At 45.1% G+C, this 19288-nt stretch overlaps 2 protein-coding genes across 2 annotated transcripts in view; one reads left to right on the forward strand and one right to left on the reverse strand.

Annotated features, from left to right (window-relative positions):
* osbpl10b (oxysterol binding protein-like 10b) overlaps positions 1-4230 on the forward strand; it is a 98114-nt gene extending 93884 nt beyond the window's left edge. Inside the window, exon 12 of the mRNA XM_036538362.1 lies at positions 397-4230. Coding sequence (XP_036394255.1) covers positions 397-441 — 45 coding nt within the window. The 3' untranslated portion in view covers positions 442-4230. The remainder of the gene's footprint in view (positions 1-396) is intronic.
* Positions 4231-6802: 2572 nt separating this feature from the next.
* stt3b (STT3 oligosaccharyltransferase complex catalytic subunit B) overlaps positions 6803-19288 on the reverse strand; it is a 71623-nt gene continuing 59137 nt past the window's right edge. Inside the window, exons 6-16 of the mRNA XM_036538361.1 lie at positions 17938-18036; positions 17223-17369; positions 15894-15942; positions 15585-15739; positions 13574-13785; positions 12819-13006; positions 11994-12165; positions 10359-10532; positions 9227-9340; positions 8573-8785; positions 6803-8155 (exon numbers count right to left, since the gene is read on the reverse strand). Of these exons, the coding sequence (XP_036394254.1) occupies positions 8075-8155; positions 8573-8785; positions 9227-9340; positions 10359-10532; positions 11994-12165; positions 12819-13006; positions 13574-13785; positions 15585-15739; positions 15894-15942; positions 17223-17369; positions 17938-18036 (1604 nt within the window). The 3' untranslated portion in view covers positions 6803-8074. The remainder of the gene's footprint in view (positions 8156-8572; positions 8786-9226; positions 9341-10358; positions 10533-11993; positions 12166-12818; positions 13007-13573; positions 13786-15584; positions 15740-15893; positions 15943-17222; positions 17370-17937; positions 18037-19288) is intronic.

A 19288-nucleotide genomic window follows, 5' to 3' on the forward strand; every position in this document is an offset into this window, starting at 1 on the left:
AATGCGTACCGGGCTGTCGCGTGCTCTCTGCTGCCCTGACAAATTTCAGTTTGGCTGGAAAAACGATGAACGAATTTAAATAATGATGGATTTAACTTGATCATATGACTGTATTGAAAGAGTCCGTAGCTGTAGCATGAAGAGCTTCAAATGTATCCAAATGATCCAACCAGCAATGAATTGATTTAATTAGGTACTCTGAGGTAAAATGAGGACTCAGGGTCGGGCCTTTCAATAAAAGCACCTCACGGTCACATGCTGCACGTTGGTGCACCAATTGGTATAGCTGTATGTTAAGTATAAAAGACTTTAAAGGGGCGGCGGGGGGGGTCAACAGCTTTGTCCTTTTACCTGAAGACTTTCCCTTTTGATGTGGTGTTTGTGTGGTGTGTGCAGGGAGATGGCTGGGTGTACCACAACCCTCTGTGGAAAACACACTGATGAGGGAGCCGGGGGCCACTGCCTGCCATCTGTCACAGAGCCCTGCCTGTGAGGTGTGGGGCTTGGCAAAAAGAGGAGGAGCCAGGGAAGAGGAGGCATGGCAACGGGACAACACTGCTGCCTGTTTCTATTGGACACCGAGGCTGAGTGACAGCAGCCGGCAGCTGATGCACAAAGCTGAGGGGGTTGAACCTGACCAAGGATGGCCATTTCCCAGAATCCTCTCCGCCAGGGCCAACCTTGTACATAGACTCCTAGTGCAAGAAACTCTTTCACCTTGGGGTAAGGAGGGGTAAGACAAGGCGGGGCAGGGAAGGTGTGGGTGGAGATATTTTTTATTTTTTATTGGCAGTAGAACATTTCTATTTTTCACTTTGCTAAGACCTGTTTTGCACACCCTACTGATATTCCCTGCATTGTTCATGCTTGCATTCCTTAACCCTCACAAAGTGGAGAAGAAAGAAAAGAAAATCATGCCCAAAGCATGTCTCATCACAGTCACAAAAGGCGTGGTAGTGTGGACTTCATCATCGTCTTCATCAGCGGCACGAGTCCAGTCCTTCTCTCACCTCGCTGGCTGTCAAACGTAGAGGAAATGACATCACCACTCCATCACTTACTCCATAGAAAGGCATAGTATCACAGCATTCTTCTCTGGAGCGGTGCCACCTGGTCTTAGTCCCAAGCCAGAGGAGTCTTTGGTTTTGCCTTTTTTGGCATTCAGGCGAGGTAGTATGCTAATAGGGTTGTGCTCTCCTGAACAGTTCTGCCTGGGAGAGCAACAAGATGCAGCTGCTTATCTTACTCTCTTCGTCCTTTACTCACACCTGTCCCCACTATCTGCATTCACTGCCCTATGAACAGAGCCCTTGGTCGCCTGATTCTTTTTTTCATTTTAAACAATCCCTGCTCACTTCTGGTGAACATGTTACTGAAAAGAGTATTATCCTGCTTTTGTCCTTTGTTGCACAGCGATATATTTAATCTCCAGGCTTAACTGGATTCAAGCTCTTTTCCACTAATATAGGAGGATAAAAAACACGGGCACCTAGCTACAAATCCATTTTGGCATCAGTTCTCACGTGATGCCGTTGTCATAGCTGTGATTAAGCTGACAGATAGACAGTTACATGAGCTGAGGTGATAATGGAAAAAAGAAGTCATCTTTTGATTCAGTCTTGTAACAGCTATGTGAAAATTGATCCTACTGCCTTTTCACCCCCGTCCTGTTCTGTTCAACAGACTGGAACAAACCTGATTTTTTAAGGACAAAAATATGTCTGTAGCTCTCCTTCCGTTTGCTTTCTTTGATAGTTGAATCATATCCATTTCACTCCGGGCAGTCCAGTCAACACTGCCAACAATGAGTGCAATAACCCCAAAGGCCATTCCGGTTCCCAGTTCCCCTCAAGTCCAAATGTGATTCTTTTGCACATATCCCTATGGATAATTTAAAAGGTTTTGTTGCATTTGCTTTCATTGTGGGGCGTCTGGCATAAGGATAAGAGACGCCTCACCGAATGAGAAAATGCATCGCTAAAGAAGACCGCAACTACCTGCACAATTTGCTTTGACCCGAACGGATTTCAAGAACAGCTACTGTTCATTTAAAGCTGGCTCCCGAGGGAGTCTCTGTTCATTAAAATCGACGCCCGCATTCCTCAAGTTGATCATATGTACAGCTTAATCCTTTAAGAAGTGACTCAGTGTGCTGCATGTTATTATAACAATCACATGTGGTGGCAGGTTCAGCTGGTAGTCCAGGAATGCTGGGAGAAATAAATGTGAAAAAAGATAGATCTGAAGCTCACATCAAAGCAGAGTTTTAGTGCTTCTCCCCAGCACACAGCCACAGTCCTCCTGACCCTTTTCCAGTTAGAAAATACATACTTTACCTCCTTTGGCTATCAAGTCAATCAGTTATCTTTTTTTAGAATTGATATATCTTCTCCACTCATTAAGGCTTTCTCTCTGTTGACAACTGAACAGTTGATTCTGGCTGAGTTGTTTTCATCTAAGTTCCCACTCCAAGTGTGTCTCAAGCTCTGACAAAGAAGAGAGCACTAATTAGTTCGGTCAAATGGCATAAAACATCACCACAGAGTGTCTGAGGAACCCTCCTTGTAATGGTCATTGCCCCATGATTATTACTCTGTGAGTTTAGGAGAGTAGGCCTAAACTTGGAAGAGTATTTCACATGCGTGTGAATGCGCATACATGCACCTAACGTGTTTTCTAAACATGGGACTGACTGTAATGTTAAATATTTGATATAGACAGCTTATTAACATCAGTTAAGATTTGGAATTTATAAAATGATAAAGATAAGCTTTTATGGCCTTGCTTAATCAGTCATAAGAAGATCAAAGTTACTAAAGTTGAAACTTCCTGGTCCTGTCAGTCATGATTGCTGGGTTAATTTTACTGAGGAAGGGATTCTCCCTCATGCCCATCAGGATATATTCCATACATATTTTAGGGGTATTTTATTAAATGTATGAATGCTGCATAAATGTTATTTGGAATAATAATCTATCTGAAGTGGCACATTTCTGGGTAAGACACTGCACTTTCTGAATAGGAATCCTGTCCGAATGTCAACAAGATAGCTGCTACTGAAATTCAGTTGTTTGTAAATTTAAGTTACAGCAGAGACAAATATGACTGTATATTATTCAATCGTTGCATCACTGCATATATTTTCATTAGAGATTTTGAAGACAAAATGGTGGAAACATCTTGGGAGTTTTTGGTGTTTGCTGCCTGAAGTGAAATAGTGGCATTTGTACAGCATGTAAACAGTAGCTAAGTAATGAATTTCACTTTGTTTCAGGTTTGGGGAGTGTACCAGTGTAAAATGGTACAGTACAAAAATAGGCAGGTGGTTACAGCTCCATATATTCTTAAGTACCGTAAATGAACAGATAGAGGGATGAAGCTTCCTATAGTATGGACTGTAACTGTAATATTTCCTTAAATAAAGAAGGTGGTGTGACAAAGTATAATTGCCAAAGTTTGGTTAAACGTGCGCTGTAGTGCGTTTTATCATTTCATTCACAGAATGACCTTTCATACCCACTTTCCTGAGGCCGACAAATAGGTATAAGATGCCACGCATTAATGTCACTTCATATGTAGTAAAGGTCATTGATAAGGCTTTTTTTCTTCGTGCTGTACAGATCACTGAGCTCTATGTCATCTAGATGGCTCATCATTTTCTGTGAGCCCATGATATCAGGTGATCCAAGTACATTAGAGATCAGTGAATCCACACAGCAGTGATCAAAACGCAAAACACTGTCGAGCTCACTGTTAGTATGTTAAAATGAAGCCCTCTCATTTGGTTTACACAGACACATTACTTTAGTGTGGTGTAGCTTCTGTGACAGATAGTTCTGATCAAAGCATCATGTACCATGGGGTAACATTTCAGAATTTTATATACAGGTATGTTAAATTTTTTGTAACTTCTGTCAATCCCAGTAGCATTCCACATGGCAGTTTTTTGTAAGTTGTGTAGTAAGCTCCATTGACGAGCATACGGCATTTGTCTTGCCTTATTTTAACTGAGAAGCACTTTTTTTAATCTGTTGGGGTCGGGGGGAGGGGTGCAAAGGGGTGAGGCTTTGGCAGGTCTGTCCTTTCTGTTCCTCAGCTGTAGGTCCCTCTGAAACAGGAACGCAGTGAGCACGGGACTATCCTCAGAGTGTCCTGAATGAGTGTGCGTGTGTATGTAGAACACACAAGTAGTACAGCACTGCAATGTATTCAAAGAGCTTTTACCAAACTCTTTTGTCCACCTGTGTAGAACCTATGCAACACTTGTTATAAAGTAGTTTTTGGGTGGGAAGGTGTGGGGGAGGGGGGGAGAGTGGGTTTACAAAGTGTTTTTTTTTTTTGTTTGTTGTTTAAATAAATATGCCATGGCAATCAATTCTGCTTGCTCATCCCTTTTTTTCTCATATGAAAAAATGGTAAACACAACATCCCTATTCAAGCCTTTTTAAAAACTGAAAACAAATGATTCACAACACTAACATTATAGAGATTACTTCATTACTTCAATTACTGTCATTTTTTAATTACATATTTAATTATTTCTGATTTTAATGATCTTTTCCTCTACAGTCATTTCTACTGGATATCCATAGATTTCCTGGTCTTTGATTACAAAATTGTAGCTGCTGATAGGAGAGGAACTTTTGGGTGGGTTCTGTTTGATAGGCACCTAAAACTGTTAGAGCCATGGGGAAATGACATTGTTCTATGCAGCTGAAACACATGTAGTGGAAACAGCCCCAAAGACAATGCTGAAAAGGTATATGACGCATATGACACCGCTTGTCATCGAAAATGACCTTAATGCCATCATCTGTGCAATATCTTATAATTTACTGTTAACCACCTATGTTTCACCTCTTCAGAACAGAGCTCAAACTAACTGCACAAAGCATCAAATTTACCAGGAACAGTCTCAAAAAATCATTTGCAAAGCAGCACACAAAGAAAAGTTGGGTTAGTGCTTCCACCTTGTGGACGTCTGAAGTAATTGCCTTTGCAGTTGTAATCGTGTTTATATTGAAAGGGTTCATAAATCTCGTTTCTTGTTCTTGTTGAAAACACACACCGGTCAGTCTGGTAGCAGGGACACAGGTGATGCGAGTGTGTTTTGTGCGTCCAAGTGAACACTTTCCCAGTTTTTAGCTGTTGTTTGCTAAGAAGGTATAATAAAGAAAAACCCTTAGTGCCCTACTGCTGAACTTCTAACAATTAGCATCATTTTGAGCTGACATCAGAAGGCTATTACACAGAGAAGTGCCTTCTAAGCACACAGATAAACAGTCTACCGTCATCTGACAGCAAAGGCCTCACAAAAAAATGTAGCTGATTCATTGAACCTACTGAACTGTGCAAACCCATCAGACTATCCAAAAAGTCTACAGAAAACAGGTAATGCTTTAGAATACAGTGCAGTTAGTAATACTAAATAAAGTACTTTGCCTGCATTGCAAATTACAAAATACTAATGTATTTTCCTGATGTTTAGCCCAGCTGTTTAAAAAAAAAAATGTTAGTGAATGAGTTACTACAAATGTAGCCAGGGTTGCCAGTTTGAGAAAGCTCCACCAAGGGTGCAATGTGCACTGTTGAGATGGGAATATATACACAGCATAACAGGACACGACTGACATTTTCTCTGTCTGACAACCATGCCTTTCTCCAAAATAACATACTTACAAATGTGGAGCGAAATATCCCCAATGTATTTTTTTTTAATCACATAATTATATCTAATGCAGCACACAGTACCAAAAAGATCACAAAGCACAGCGCAAACACTCCCCTGTTCTTTTCTGCTTTCTCACAGGGTCCAAAGAGCCTTTCTCTAACTGGGCAGTGTTCACAGAGATGCCCAGACACCTCGTTTGTAAGCACTGTTCACACAGATCTAAGAACTAATGACACCGGAGACCGTCTTTCTTACACAAACTCGACGTTTTTTATTTCGCCAACATCTGAGCAGGACTGAAATCGAGTCTGAGCAGTAAGGTATAAAGGTCAAACTGGGAAAAGGTCTTTCGGTGGGTTGGGGGTAGGAAACAAAACAGAAAGAGAGGTCCAAGGAGCAGGCTGTGGCTGGAAACATCAGAGTTCTACCGTTTCCTCCATGGAACTCTGACTAAAAACAAAAAGAAACAATGGATGGACATCGGACCGAACAAAAGGTACCAAAATCAAAACACACAAAAAAAAAAATCAACTGAATTTTACACCTTCCATTTCTCATTAATAAGGCAGTAACCAAAATCATTTCATTTACCCTTTTAATCACAAAAGGTATTCTTCTTTTTTTTTTTTTTTTTTTTACAATTTATGGAATAAACACACTGGTTTAGGAAAACACCAAAAAAAAATTACAACTTTACATTTCATGATAGGATATTATCTTCAGTTTGCCTCCTTGTCATTCATGTAAATAAATATCTTAGCGAGTCTCGAGTTCATTGATATGATGTTCCGTGGCTGGCCGAAGAGGCTAATGGTATCCTGGCTCAGCATCCATAAATTAACATTCTTTTAAAATCTCAAAGAAAACAGAAACAAAAAACAGCAAAGTGAAGTTGATGAGATTAGAAAAAATTAAATATCAGTATGTATATAAAAAAATTCTGATTAACGGATAAAAGCCGGAGGTCCAGACCGACTCTGAAGATGCTAGTGATGAAAAGCCCTCGGGTCCTATGCAACAGGGGACATGCACACTTGTCACCTTTAAAATAAAAAACGAAAAAAAAAAAGACTGCACATGCTCGCTCGTGCACACACACACACACACACACACACGCACACGCGAACACGCACACACACACACACACACACACACACACACACAATCAGAGCTAATTGGTTATTCCTGCCAAATCAGCTCTCAACAGACTAATGTACATCTCTCAATTAGCAAGAGAATGACAAGAAATAGCAGGATCACCAGAGATGGACAGATCAGCCAAGAGCACTGGCTCCTGCCAATGAGGCTGAAAGCACTCAGACAGCAGGAGAGGGCCCCCTGATGGAGAGATGCCTCCATAATCAATAATCAATCATACTAGTGTAAGTACTGTCAAAATATTTCATTTCCAACAAACAGCAGAGTGCAATGTGCGATTAGGCAGAAGCTGTCAAATGAAAAAGAAAAATGTACATTCTTCATGAACTGATGCCCTTTAAATCGTGCCCAACAAGCATTATTGCATTCAATATTTACTTCTGCCAACCATGGGCGTCTGTAAAGGAAAAAAAGGAAAAAAAAAAACTTTTGCATATTTAAAATCACCACAATCTTCCAATATATTATAGAACCCTTTTAGACATTTCCTCTATACATCATATTTACACACTGGATATTTTAAAATGTCACAAATGTTTCATGTGTCACCAAGCTAAGAGGTTGCCAGAACGCAGAATAGCTCTGCCTGGACCTGTTCCTCTGCACCCTCTGTACACGCTTCAGGAGCATCACCGCTCAAATACAATCCTTTATTCTTATTTATGCCTTCTTTCCATTTTTTTTCTTAAAGGTAACAAGTTTACATGTGCCACAGATCAAGACAAGAGGGCTTCTTTGGTGCAACTGCTCCCAGATTCATCACATCAATGTATCTCCCCTACCCCCCCCAAAGCTGAGATTTTAAAGGACTGCATCACTGGATGCACCATGAGAATAATCACTGCCAACACAGTTGAGCAGAGTTCTTGCCTTGTCAGCACATTCGAGTACAAAAAAAAAAAAAGTAAAGAGTGAGACAAAGGCCCTCTCGTTAAAACCGATGGAGATCTCTCAGATCAGCTGGCTGACCCCCCTCACAACCCCCTCTGTGCCCTGATAAGGGGGTTGGCCAAGGGGCAGAACAGCTGGGAGCTGGCTGACTGGCTAAGCCCCGCCTTACAGAGACAATCACATGACCCAGAGATCATGGCAAAGACTTTCAGGGGGGTTTCCAGACAACAGGTGGTTTGTTCTTCTTGGTTGGTGTTTGTTTTACTTTTCGCTTGTTGCATTTCCTTTTTTTTTGTCCCCACTTTTTAATTTTTTTAAATTTTATTTTAAAAACCTCCCCATCTCCACTGATCGTTAAACAGACTTCTTGTTCAGTTTTTTGCCTTTCTTTAGGACCAGTTTATTCTTAATGTATCCACGCTTCCTCTTGGCAGTCTGTGAATTGAAAGAAAAAAAAATTACAAAAGCTTTTTTTTCCACTCTGTAAAATCCAATTTTCACTCTGTAAAATCCATTACACTTGTGCAACACCATCTCATAACTACAGTATTAAGCACAAGGAGGTGGTCACCACTTAACACACGATTCATCCTTTTCTTACCACTCACTTAAAAAAGTGGAGGACCACCTCCAATGACAGTCTTGACACTATTTTTTTTGATTCAGTCCAAATGTCACACTGCTCACAGCTGATACAAATTCCAACATTAGATTAAATTCCCATTCCCGTAACCTGAATTTACAACTGACTTCAATTTAGTTAATTGAAGCTCATAAAATGGCTAGAGCCTGAACACTTCTCCCCTGCAATGCTGTGAGGGAGGGAGAGGCTGAGAGGGACGGATGCTGCACCTTTTTGGAGGTGTGTTTCTGTTTGGAGGAGAGGCTGGTGACGCGGGGCTTGTGGTCCAGCGGCTCGCGGTTCTCCAGCTTCTTCACCTTGTAGATGCGCACCAGCCAGTGCTCCGACGTGAAGGCCTCCTCCAGGTGCTTGAACTTGATGTCCTTGTTCCCGATCTCGGCGTTGCGGGTCCGGTCGAACCCTGGCGGTGTCCGGAAGTCCAGCTGGGATACAGGGTGGAGAGGAGAAGGGTAGAGGTTATGCATGAGGTACTGTGGCATGCACTACACATCAGTACCCTCCCTCCCTTACACCCCATGGGAACAAGGCCCTAATGAGGGCTGTGCAAGTAGAGCTCCAGTGACAGCTGTGGATGGAGGAGCCCAGTGTGAGCTGTGGGGGAAGGGGCCTATTGAAGGCTGTTGGAGTGGGGGTCCGGTAAGGACTGTGGGAGTAGGAACCCAGTGAGGTCTGTTGGAACAGGGGACCAGGCAGGGCTGTAGGAGTAGGGATAGACCTGTCGGATAGCTATGACCTTGGTGCTCCTGACAGCAAAGCTGCCAATCTCCGTAACATGAGGAGGGAGAAGTGAGAGTGACAGAGACACAGGTGGCACACTTCCCCTGTAGCTGTGTGCAGTAATGTCAGCCCAGCGGAGAGCTCACCTGCATCTCCCCAAAGCGGTAGTAGGACATCTTGTACATGAGGCAGTTGAGCAGGGTGGGGGAGCCGGCCTTGTCCACCCGGAACTCTCCCTGCGGTGTGAAATAATCGCTCTCCTGGGAGGCGGGGAGACACTGAGTTACAGTCACATCCTGACCAATATTAACCCAATATTATCTCTACCCTTTTGTGTAAGGAAGGTCTCACCACATTTGACACAAGTTAACAGATAACTTTCAGATTAAAAACAAATCAATGACAGATTCAGATCAACAACTGATACCTTTCTATCAAACAAACTGAATAAATTATGTAACTAGAAAAAGAAACTGTAGAAGCTTCCTCCTAAAAAACATGACAGGGTCCTCATTGCTATTATGGCTGCCTGAATCACTGACTCTTCTGGGGCAGAATCTTGCACAGTGTTTTTGTAACATTACATTATTGTCATTTAGCAGATGCTCTTATCCAAAGCAATTTACACAGTAAGCTATTTTTATTCCACCAATAACACATTTATTTTGTCTTAGCTTGAGTCCCCACTTCACAGGAAGGTAAAATGGGTTTACTTTTAAAAGCAACTCTCCGGTCATATTAAAGGGGCATTTAAAGAGGAATTTTTCCACTTTTCACATTCAAGCAAATAGCTGGCTAGATTTCTGAATTATCCAGTTAGCTGATCTAATCTCAGATAAGTATGAAGAAATCCTATTTTTAGCTACCAATCTGCACTGCTGATTAAACAACATTATCTTAATGTTGTGACAGTTTTCTTATTAGAAGGAGGGATTCATATTCATCTTGACATATTATCAAATACAAATCAACTGGTGCAGTATTTTGTTGAGGGGCAAGGAGCCTCAAGGTGACCAAGCGTGTCGGCAGAGGGAAGGGAGAAAAACAGGACCACTGCTTTGCTTGAATAATGCATGAAAACTGCATTTAAACATGTCTTTAGAGGTTTGGTTTCACACATTTAGTTAGAGGTTTGTGTTTTGACACATTCTGTTTACATCCTCTTATTCAGGCAAATCCTGTCTGGACATATTTATTGTAATAATTCTATAATTTGAGGTAAGGATGTGCTTGAGCCATTGGGGTCATCGCTGTGTTGTGTAAGATTTGCCTCCTCACCCGAATGTCTTTAGGGTGCTCCCCCTCCGCTATCCGGACCATCCACAGGAACTTGTTAATGTCGTCTCCAGAGTAGCCAATCACGCCCCCGAAAATGATGAGCACGTAGTCCACATCCAGGCTCTGCATGATCTGATAGGCTGCGCTTTCATTGGAGGACATGGCCTTGCCCACCTGCGTCCAGCAGGGGGTAAAAAAGAGAGAGAAGGAGACAGAGGTAGAGAGAGAGGTAGAGAGGGGGGGAGATGGAGAGAGGAGGGGAAAGAGGAAGAGATCGAGAAATGTCCTATGAACTCAGTAAATACAGCGGGGAGTCCACTGCACAAACACTTCAGATCAAATTCTGAAATACTCAGACTGTGATATTCAAAGAGCAGAAGAGTAGGCAACAGTTGATGAAACACTTCTACAAATGGCCTCTGCCCTGCATTCTATTACTGCGCTACAGTCTGTTCCACTCTGTTCAGACTCTTCACACAAGTGCAGATCGACACACCATTGACATCCATTATAACTAATGACTAAAAAGCAAAAAAAAAAAAAAAAAACAGCTAACTAAAAACTTTAATGAGAGCCAACGGGAGAAATCTGAAACATACTTGTGTGTAAAGTCTGGAGGCTTGTAAGACATCTAGGGAGAATGGCATAATTTGTCCTTGAAATAAAAAAGCTTAACAATACAAATAAAATATTTTACAATAAGAAGTTAGCCAAGGGCTTTTTTACTTTCGTATGCAACAGTGTACAGATGGTGGCTAGCCTGCTAGCTAATAAAGAAGTAACTGCCAGTAATTGCACACATTTGTAAGAATTATGGCTGTGGGCACACAAGACAAGTCACGGAATCTTCTCTCAGATAGGACTTTCCTTTACATGACATTACTGTCATTTCGCAGATGTTCTTATCTAGATTGACTTACATAGGCTTCAATTTTACATATTACCCTTTTATACAGCTGGATATTTAACTGAGGTTGAGTAGCTTGCTCAAGGGTACAACGGCACTGCCCCCGTGGGGAATCGAACGGGCAACCTTTCAATGACGAGCCATACTCATTAGCACTGCACCACACTGCTGTCCCTTTGAATACGAGCCGGACCAGCTGAATGAGGCTGCTACTCAGAACGTACAGGGTTATTAAAACTTCAGTCAGGCAGACTGTGCCACATCCACTTATTGGTGCCAAGCTGCACTTCAGTCACAGGATTACTCTTAAGCAGTAGAATAACCCTGGTGAGTACTATGATAACAGAGTTGCATATTTTCCTCCAGGAAGTTACTCTAGATGTCCACATGATGGCACTATTGATGAGGCAATCTTAAAAGCTGTCCAGTTTTTCCCCCAAAACTGTCCTCAACTGTCCCTCCCACAGAAATGACAGCAAACGGGCACTGTCGTCACTCCCTCCCTGGTAAACCTGTTTTGTCACACCATTTGGATACTTCACATATTGAGACAATATGGTACATATTCCTTGTACCCATTAGGCCCAGTGCTGGCCACTTCCGCAGAGAGAAGAACATGACTTTATTCTCTTGATACTTTTAGGAGTTTAAAGGGAGTACGAAGGCGCAGTGTTCTCAGTGTTGAGAGATTCTACACGGGCCTCCTCCAGCCCCAGCTGAGCCCTTACCAGGGCGATGTGGCTGTTGTTCCAGGTATTGTTGTCCACTAGCGTGGTCCGGTTGGCCATTCCCGCGATCTGGTAGCCGTAGTCCCACCAGGACATGACGCGCGCGTGCTCGTCCGTGTTCTGACGCAGCCAGTAGTACGCCTCGCGGAAGTCGTCCAGGATGTTGCGCGTTCTGGGAGGAGGAGAGCAGTAAGCGAATCTTAATCCCTCTCCTGCTCTGAAACCCTTTATCCATTACACACATACACGCTGTATGAAGTAGGGGTGTCAGTGTGGATGTGTGCGCATATCTTGTGAGTGAGTAACAGTGTGTGAGAGAGAGAGACAGACAATGTGTGTAAGTGAGTGTTAGTGAGAGTGATGGTGTGTGTGTGTGTGTGTGAGAGAGATAGGAGACAGTGTGTGTAAGTGAGGGTTAGTGAGAGTGACGGGGTGTGGGTGTGTGCGTGTGTGTGTGTGTGTGTGTGTGTGTGTGTGTGTGTGTGAGAGAGAGAGAGAGAGAGAGACATAGGAGACAGTGTGTGTAAGTGAGGGTTAGTGAGAGTGACGGTGTATGTATGTGTGTGTGTGTGTGTGTGTGTGTGTGTGTGTGTGTGTGTGAGAGAGAGAGAGACAGTGTGTGAGTGAGGGTGAGAGTGATGGTGTGTGTGTGTGTGTGTGTGTGTGTGTGTGAGAGAGAGAGAGACAGTGTGCGTGAGTGAGGGTGAGAGTGATGGTGTGCGTGTGTGTGTGTGTGTGTGTGTGTGTGAGAGAGAGAGAGACAGTGTGTGTCAGTGAGGGTGAGAGTGATGGTGTGCGTGTGTGTGTGCGTGAGAGGAATCTTACCCGTCGTGGTTATAGGATGCCAGCACCACGCTGGGGCTGGAGTAGGCGTTGCTGGTGACCCAGGTGCAGTGCACGGCGAACATCATCAGCAGCATGAGCATCAGCATGGTGACGATGCTCTTAATGTTGGGCCCCAGGCCCTCCTCCGCCTTCTCCTGCTCCGACACATGCTTGCGCACTTTTCCTGCCTGCAGGGGGAGCGGTCGCGCAGCGTCAGACAGTCCAAGCTTTACCGCACCCTTTCTTCAGAAGAGCTCGGAGAGAAGACACTCTTTGTCTGAGAGACATTTCATTCTCCAGAAGTACTGCATTCTGTACCTTGAAGGTTTGCCAGCTGTGATGTGTTTAGTATGCTCCCACTCGTACAATAAAAGCTTTAGCTAGTGTGGCAATCTGAGGTAACAACAGAAACCGATAAGGTGGCCTTCACCTTTTCTGGCAAATGATTCCTTTCTAATTGTCTGTTCGATTTCCCTCTCTGACAAAGAGCTCCATTCAGAGATTCTAAACCCTATTGTGCGTCTTGTATTCTCACTCCTCACCTGTATTGAAAATGACACTCGAATTTCATAAAATATTCTCTGAGGCATTATGATCATTTCTTTGTAGACAGATCTGGAAGTGCAGACTATTATATAACACACAAAATGAAACAAATCTGAAAGTCCAATTCTAATACAACTCCAAAATCAAAGTACGGCGCACCACACCCATTCCCTTACAGTCTCCATGGTGACCGCACCCGTCCCCCGCACCTTATCGTAGAGGTTTCCGGAACTCCTCTTGTCGTCCTCGTCACTGCTGTCCTCGGCCGGCGGGTTCTCCCTCTTCGTGTCATCACCCAGGTAGTGCTGGAAGACGTTGGAGAAGGCGATGGCCGACAGCATGCACACCACGGGCGTCAGGGTCAGCATGAGGCGCACCATCACCCCCGCGAAGTACACCGCGCTGATGGCGTACAGGGCCACTAGAGGGCAGCAGAGAGTAGGTTAGTACTGCACGCTGCAAAACTGGGAAAGGGTGCTCTTGGACTGTCCCACAAAGCACAGATCCTGGACCAGAATCCACCCTTTGTTCAAAGCTGGTCCCAGATCAGAAGAACCTAAAGCCACTGCACAACATAACAGGACTGCCCTGGGAGATGGGCTGGAATCATACCACAGGGGGTGCACAGAACCACCAGGAGGGGGCCAGATAGCACAGTCTCCGCTGTCACGTATCCGAATAGTACAGAGAAGAACATTTTCTCTGGCTGCTACGACGGAGACAAATTTTGAAAGTAAATTTACTAGTCTTGGGCACTAACAGTAGTCAGAAGCAGTAGAAGGCAAGGAGAGGATTCCTGAACCCAGAAACTGGTGCTGCTCTAGTTTCATGTCCTGTCATCGACTCACTGATTTGAACTGACAGTGTTTTGCTGGGGAGAGCAAAGTTTTCACTGGTTCATAGGACTCAGTGATTGACAGTATGCGGTGGCTGCACCCATTACTGGGTTCATGAACCCATCCTTCCTGAACGGCCCGTCCCGCGACGCGCCAGGGCCGTGCCTCGCTCGATGCAGGCAGGAGCGGGCCGTCCCGCTGCTACGCTGATCCACTCAGCGCAACCCCCCCCTCCACGTTAACGGTGCTTTAACGCGGTGACGTCGCTGAACGCCTGGCTGAACCCGTCAGAAGCAAGAGCCTGAGCCGCAGCCATCCCTCTTCCTGCTCCGCGTGACGGAACATTATACCGCCGACCGCTACCGCTGCCATTAAAACAACCACACAAATCTCCCTCCCCGACATCATTTAGCCCCAAACGGGCACTATAACACAAAGAACCCCTCAAGGTTGTCGGCTAATGCGTTTACCGAACAGCGAGCGCAAGTCGACTTCATTCCATCTGGCAGGGCCATTCCCTGAAACATTTATTTTGGATTAATGGAAGGTGACCCAATGAATAGTGATTTGATGGCAAAATGCGCTGCTGACACAGGACGTTAAAAACGGACGCGGCTTTTCCTTGCAACATCTATAAAGTAATTTAAAAGCCTTTTAAATTCATTCCGCAGTTAAAAAAAAGTCCTTCACCGCTCAGTATTTTTCACTTTGCCTTGCAGTGGGTAGTCTAACACACATGCAAGAAACATCAGAGTATATGACCAACAACAGATCCTTAGAGCATATCTACATATCCTTCTAATAACATCCACATTGCCTATTACTAACCCTTTTTAATTGAGGGACAGAAAACAGGCAGAATAATAATTAACTGGTGAGTTAAACTGGAAAGGTAAATAATCATAGATATTATATGGCAATTTAGGGATTCCACTTTACAGCTCAGGAGAAAGGAGTGATAACATGGTAAAAAAGGGGTAAAACTGCAATGTTAACATCCAATCACCTGACCTTCCCCCGGAGTGTGCGGATCTTTACACAGAACAAAGAGCAGTGTAACAATTACACTGGAATTATCAGAGCTGTAAAGTGCTACCCATTTAAGATAAGTGGTCCTTTTTAAACGGCTAATTTTCAGATAGTAAAGCAGTTAATACCCCCTAACTCTATTACAACTGAAATTCAGTCACTTCCAAGATCAATGTCAGTGCATTAATGTATTACATCACATTAATCCCTGAACTTAAAGTGTGACCCACACTGCTGTCACATTCCCATAATGTTCTCATAAGGCCATGGAAGAGGTCTTATATAACTACAGCCTTCATAATCACCACTGTCACGGGTGTCAGGAAGTCAGCGCCCACACAGAGGAGCCTCTCACCAAAAACGCGCTCGTCATTGATGTTCTTGATGCAGAACCAGAGGCCTGCTGGGAAGGTGCAGACCAGGATGTGGAGGTCGAAGAAGAAGGAGACCCAGGTGGTGGGCTGGTGCTCCGACACGGAGGCGATGATGGGGATGTGGATCTTGGCGTACCTGTGAGGGAGGGTGACAGAGGCAGCCATCGGGAACAGCTGTGAAGCAAGCCTGCCAGTAAAAGCGTTCCTGTGTTTCCACTGAAATACACTATATGCATGAGGCACACTAACTACACCGTAGAAGAAGGGGTTTCTATTCTGGATGCACTTACCCAGTGTCCCACAGCGAGTAAAACCGGCCACTCCAGGGAGCGATGTACCCTACAGGAAAACACAAGCAATACCACACCGTGATTCACACATTTACTTTGCAGACAACCTTATGCCAAGTGACACACATTCTCTCAAACACACACCAATCCATGCATGCACACACACACACAAATGCGCATGCCTGTGCATAAACGCACGCACGCACGCACGCACGCACACACAAAAGGTGAAACATTTCAGAAACACTTCATGAGCTCACACATCCAGCTGAAGGTACTGCACTTCTGTTTCTTAAATAACCTGCAAGTGTTAACACAAAATGTTTCTTAAAAAAAAAAAAAAAAAAAACAATTAACAATTTCCTTCACCAGCCCTCTCTGGGCAGCATGGAAAAAAAAGCAAAAACACTTAAGAATTCCTTAATGAGATGTCAGCCACATCGTGCTTAAAACACTGCCCGTCCAAAATGATTAATGACCGTGCCTCTGCTCTGCCACAAGCTGTGTCCTTTAGCGAGACAGGTGAGGGGTGCGTGTGCGAGCCGGTCGGCCGGCCTCAGTCAGACGCACAGACGGTGCCGGCCGGTCTCAGCCTCCTGCTCAGTACTCACTGGGGCCTCGTGCATAATTCTGCATGCTGTTGCATCAGAGCTCCGAGTGCTCGTACGTGTTAATGAAACGAGCCTCGGAGGCCCGACGGGCACACAGCACGGCGCGGCGTGCGCTGTAATGAGTTTCTCCAACACCCTGTCAGTTTTGGGCTTCGCTGGGCTCCGTCCCGCTGCCGCGGAGACGAGGGCCGGAGTGACAGGTGGCGGGCAGCACCGCTGGATTTGGAGGGCTGTCTACTGTGAGGTTTGCAGAACTGGGGACGCCAGGACTGTGACACTCATTACCTTTACTCACAGTTACACTGGTGAGGCACATGCCGCTGAGGCGCATCACCTGCGCGGGTCACGTATATGGATCAGGTGTGGAACTGTGAAATCTGCTGACTGAACTGAACGTATCAGGCAAGCTGGGTATAGTATTATATGATTTATTTGCGAAGCAAACGCCCTTATTCAGGGCAACCTAAATACAAATCAGGTTACGCAACAAAATACTATTTATAAGCTGCTCGTTTTAATTACCTTGCTCAAAGGCAGTGCGGCAGTGCCCCAGCTTAGAACTGAACCCGTAACTTTCTGGTTGCAAACCCAGCAACTTTATCACACCCGAGCCGCACGGCGCGGTGCGCTGCTAATCAGGTCTGGTGCGCACCGCCCCTCTGCAGGACTGGCAGTGATGTGTTCCTGTGTAGGTTTATGATGCAAACTGCGGGCTCACCTGTGTAAGTCAGGTATATGACAGTGAGGAAGACCACCCCAGCAGCCATCGACACGCCGAGGAAGAAGAGCGTCTGGAACTCCTGTTTGGTGAGTCTGTCCTTCAGGTACTGGAGGAAGGCGTAGGCCTGCAGCAGCGCAAACACACCTGCAGAGAGGAAGAGGGAGCAGCACCGAGCGCACCTTCATCAAGTCACATGATCCGCCAAAAAAGGCCTCTGCATGTGGAAGAGAACAAACTCATTTCTGCACATACTATAACAATGCACTTCATCTTTATGGACGACTATTGGACAACCAACCCTTACACAATGCCAGGGCCAGCCAACTGTTTCTGTATCTTTTTCCTGGGATGTGAAATTGCTTTACGAAGGTGGTGGTGGGGGGGTGGGGGTTAACCTCACTGTTAACAGTTGGCAATGTCACAATGTGCAGACCCCGTCTGGGTGATGCACGGCAGCCATTTCACGGCAGAAGGCTCGTCAGACATCAACTGCGGCGCAAAAGCAAGGATTTATTCAGCCACTTACGCAAAAATGGATTTCGAAAGTGGGCGCAGATTACAAATTGAATATTACATTATGCAGCAGTGAGATATACTGCCGCAGCTCCTGAAGGCGATGCGCGGCCGCACTGTGGCGGTGCTGAACACGCACGCGGCTGTGAAGCGGGGCCACTTAACGTGTGCTGCGGGCTGAACGCGGGCGCAACCATACCTGCTGCCGCCATGTGCTCGCTGGTCCTGATTGGCTGGAAGCCCACGAACGGGATCTGCATGGAGAGCACTAGGCCGATGATGTAGAACGTGCTGTAAGCTAGAGAGAGACAGGGGGAGAGAGGAGCACGCTCATCAATGCAGGACGTACCATCCGAACGCACGGTGTCAATTTATTTCACCAGAGGACAGGCTGAGTTTAATTAGATAAGGCGCTACTCAAGAGAAAACACTGGCAAGTAATAAGACAAATTTAGATTTGAACCTTTGACCCTCTGGTGAAGAGCGCAGAGAGAAAATCACAAGAGCATTGTCTGCCGTAATGAATTAGTGAGGAAAGAGTGGGTGGGGCACTTCATAATGAACACTGTCCAGCCTCTGTAATTTATATTATGTACATAAAAATATACAGTTGGTAGACAAGCCTACACAGTGTGTGCTTTCTTGGTGGACTGACTGCTTCTCATCCTGCTCTTTGTTTAACCCTGTTATATGGCAGGATTTTATACTTGGGGACTGAGATTCAGCTACTCAACGGCAGTGTCACAAACTCCATCTCAGTCTGAGAGTCCAGACAGGCTGAAATGCAGCTCCACCCCACCACCCTGGCTACCGCCGGTCCCGCTAGCCAATCGGCTCTAATGAAGAGTGAGCACTTCTCCCTGTAGGCGGGGGGTGCTGGACACCGAGCAAGCGACCCATGCGCACCATCTGCGTCAGAAACACAGATCTGGAGCCTCTCCACCAGATGGGACTATCACTCAGCGTGACAGCCAATGCATCACTCACACGGGGGGAGACGCAGGACCACCCAATCACAGTCCACTCCTGCCATTTGCAGCGCGTCCCAGAACAAGACCAGAATAAGGAAAGAAAATGGCCAAGAAAAACAACACGATAAAAAAATAACTGAAATGTATTACATGTTTTTTTAATGATGACCTGGCCGTCCATCTCCAGAACAGGGTGCAGTATGGGACTAACTCCTGCTTTAAAGCTAGGCTCTGAGGCTCAAAGCACAGGGATGGTCAGGGCTTCGGTGCATTAGCCATTGAGCAGAGGCTCAGTCGAGGCAGCTCTACAAAGCTGTGACAGGCAGTTACAAGGTAGTTCTTCCACAGACAAGCCCTCTGAAGGGAAGGGACAGGCGATTTCTGAAGGGCCAAAACCAAACACATTGAAGTGCTAAAGTTTCTTCACTCTTTGATACATTATGCAGGGCTGAAGGGCTGCTTCTTCGCTTGATGAAGGCGGGTGACCAGAGGCTACCGCAGAATGGATCATTCGACGGAGCAGAGAGCAAATGAGAGGACCACGGGTGTCTGAATATTCATCTTCAAAAACAATGAGCG

The sequence above is a fragment of the Megalops cyprinoides genome, chromosome 10 (assembly GCF_013368585.1).
Source record: "Megalops cyprinoides isolate fMegCyp1 chromosome 10, fMegCyp1.pri, whole genome shotgun sequence".
Lineage (NCBI taxonomy): Eukaryota > Metazoa > Chordata > Actinopteri > Elopiformes > Megalopidae > Megalops > Megalops cyprinoides.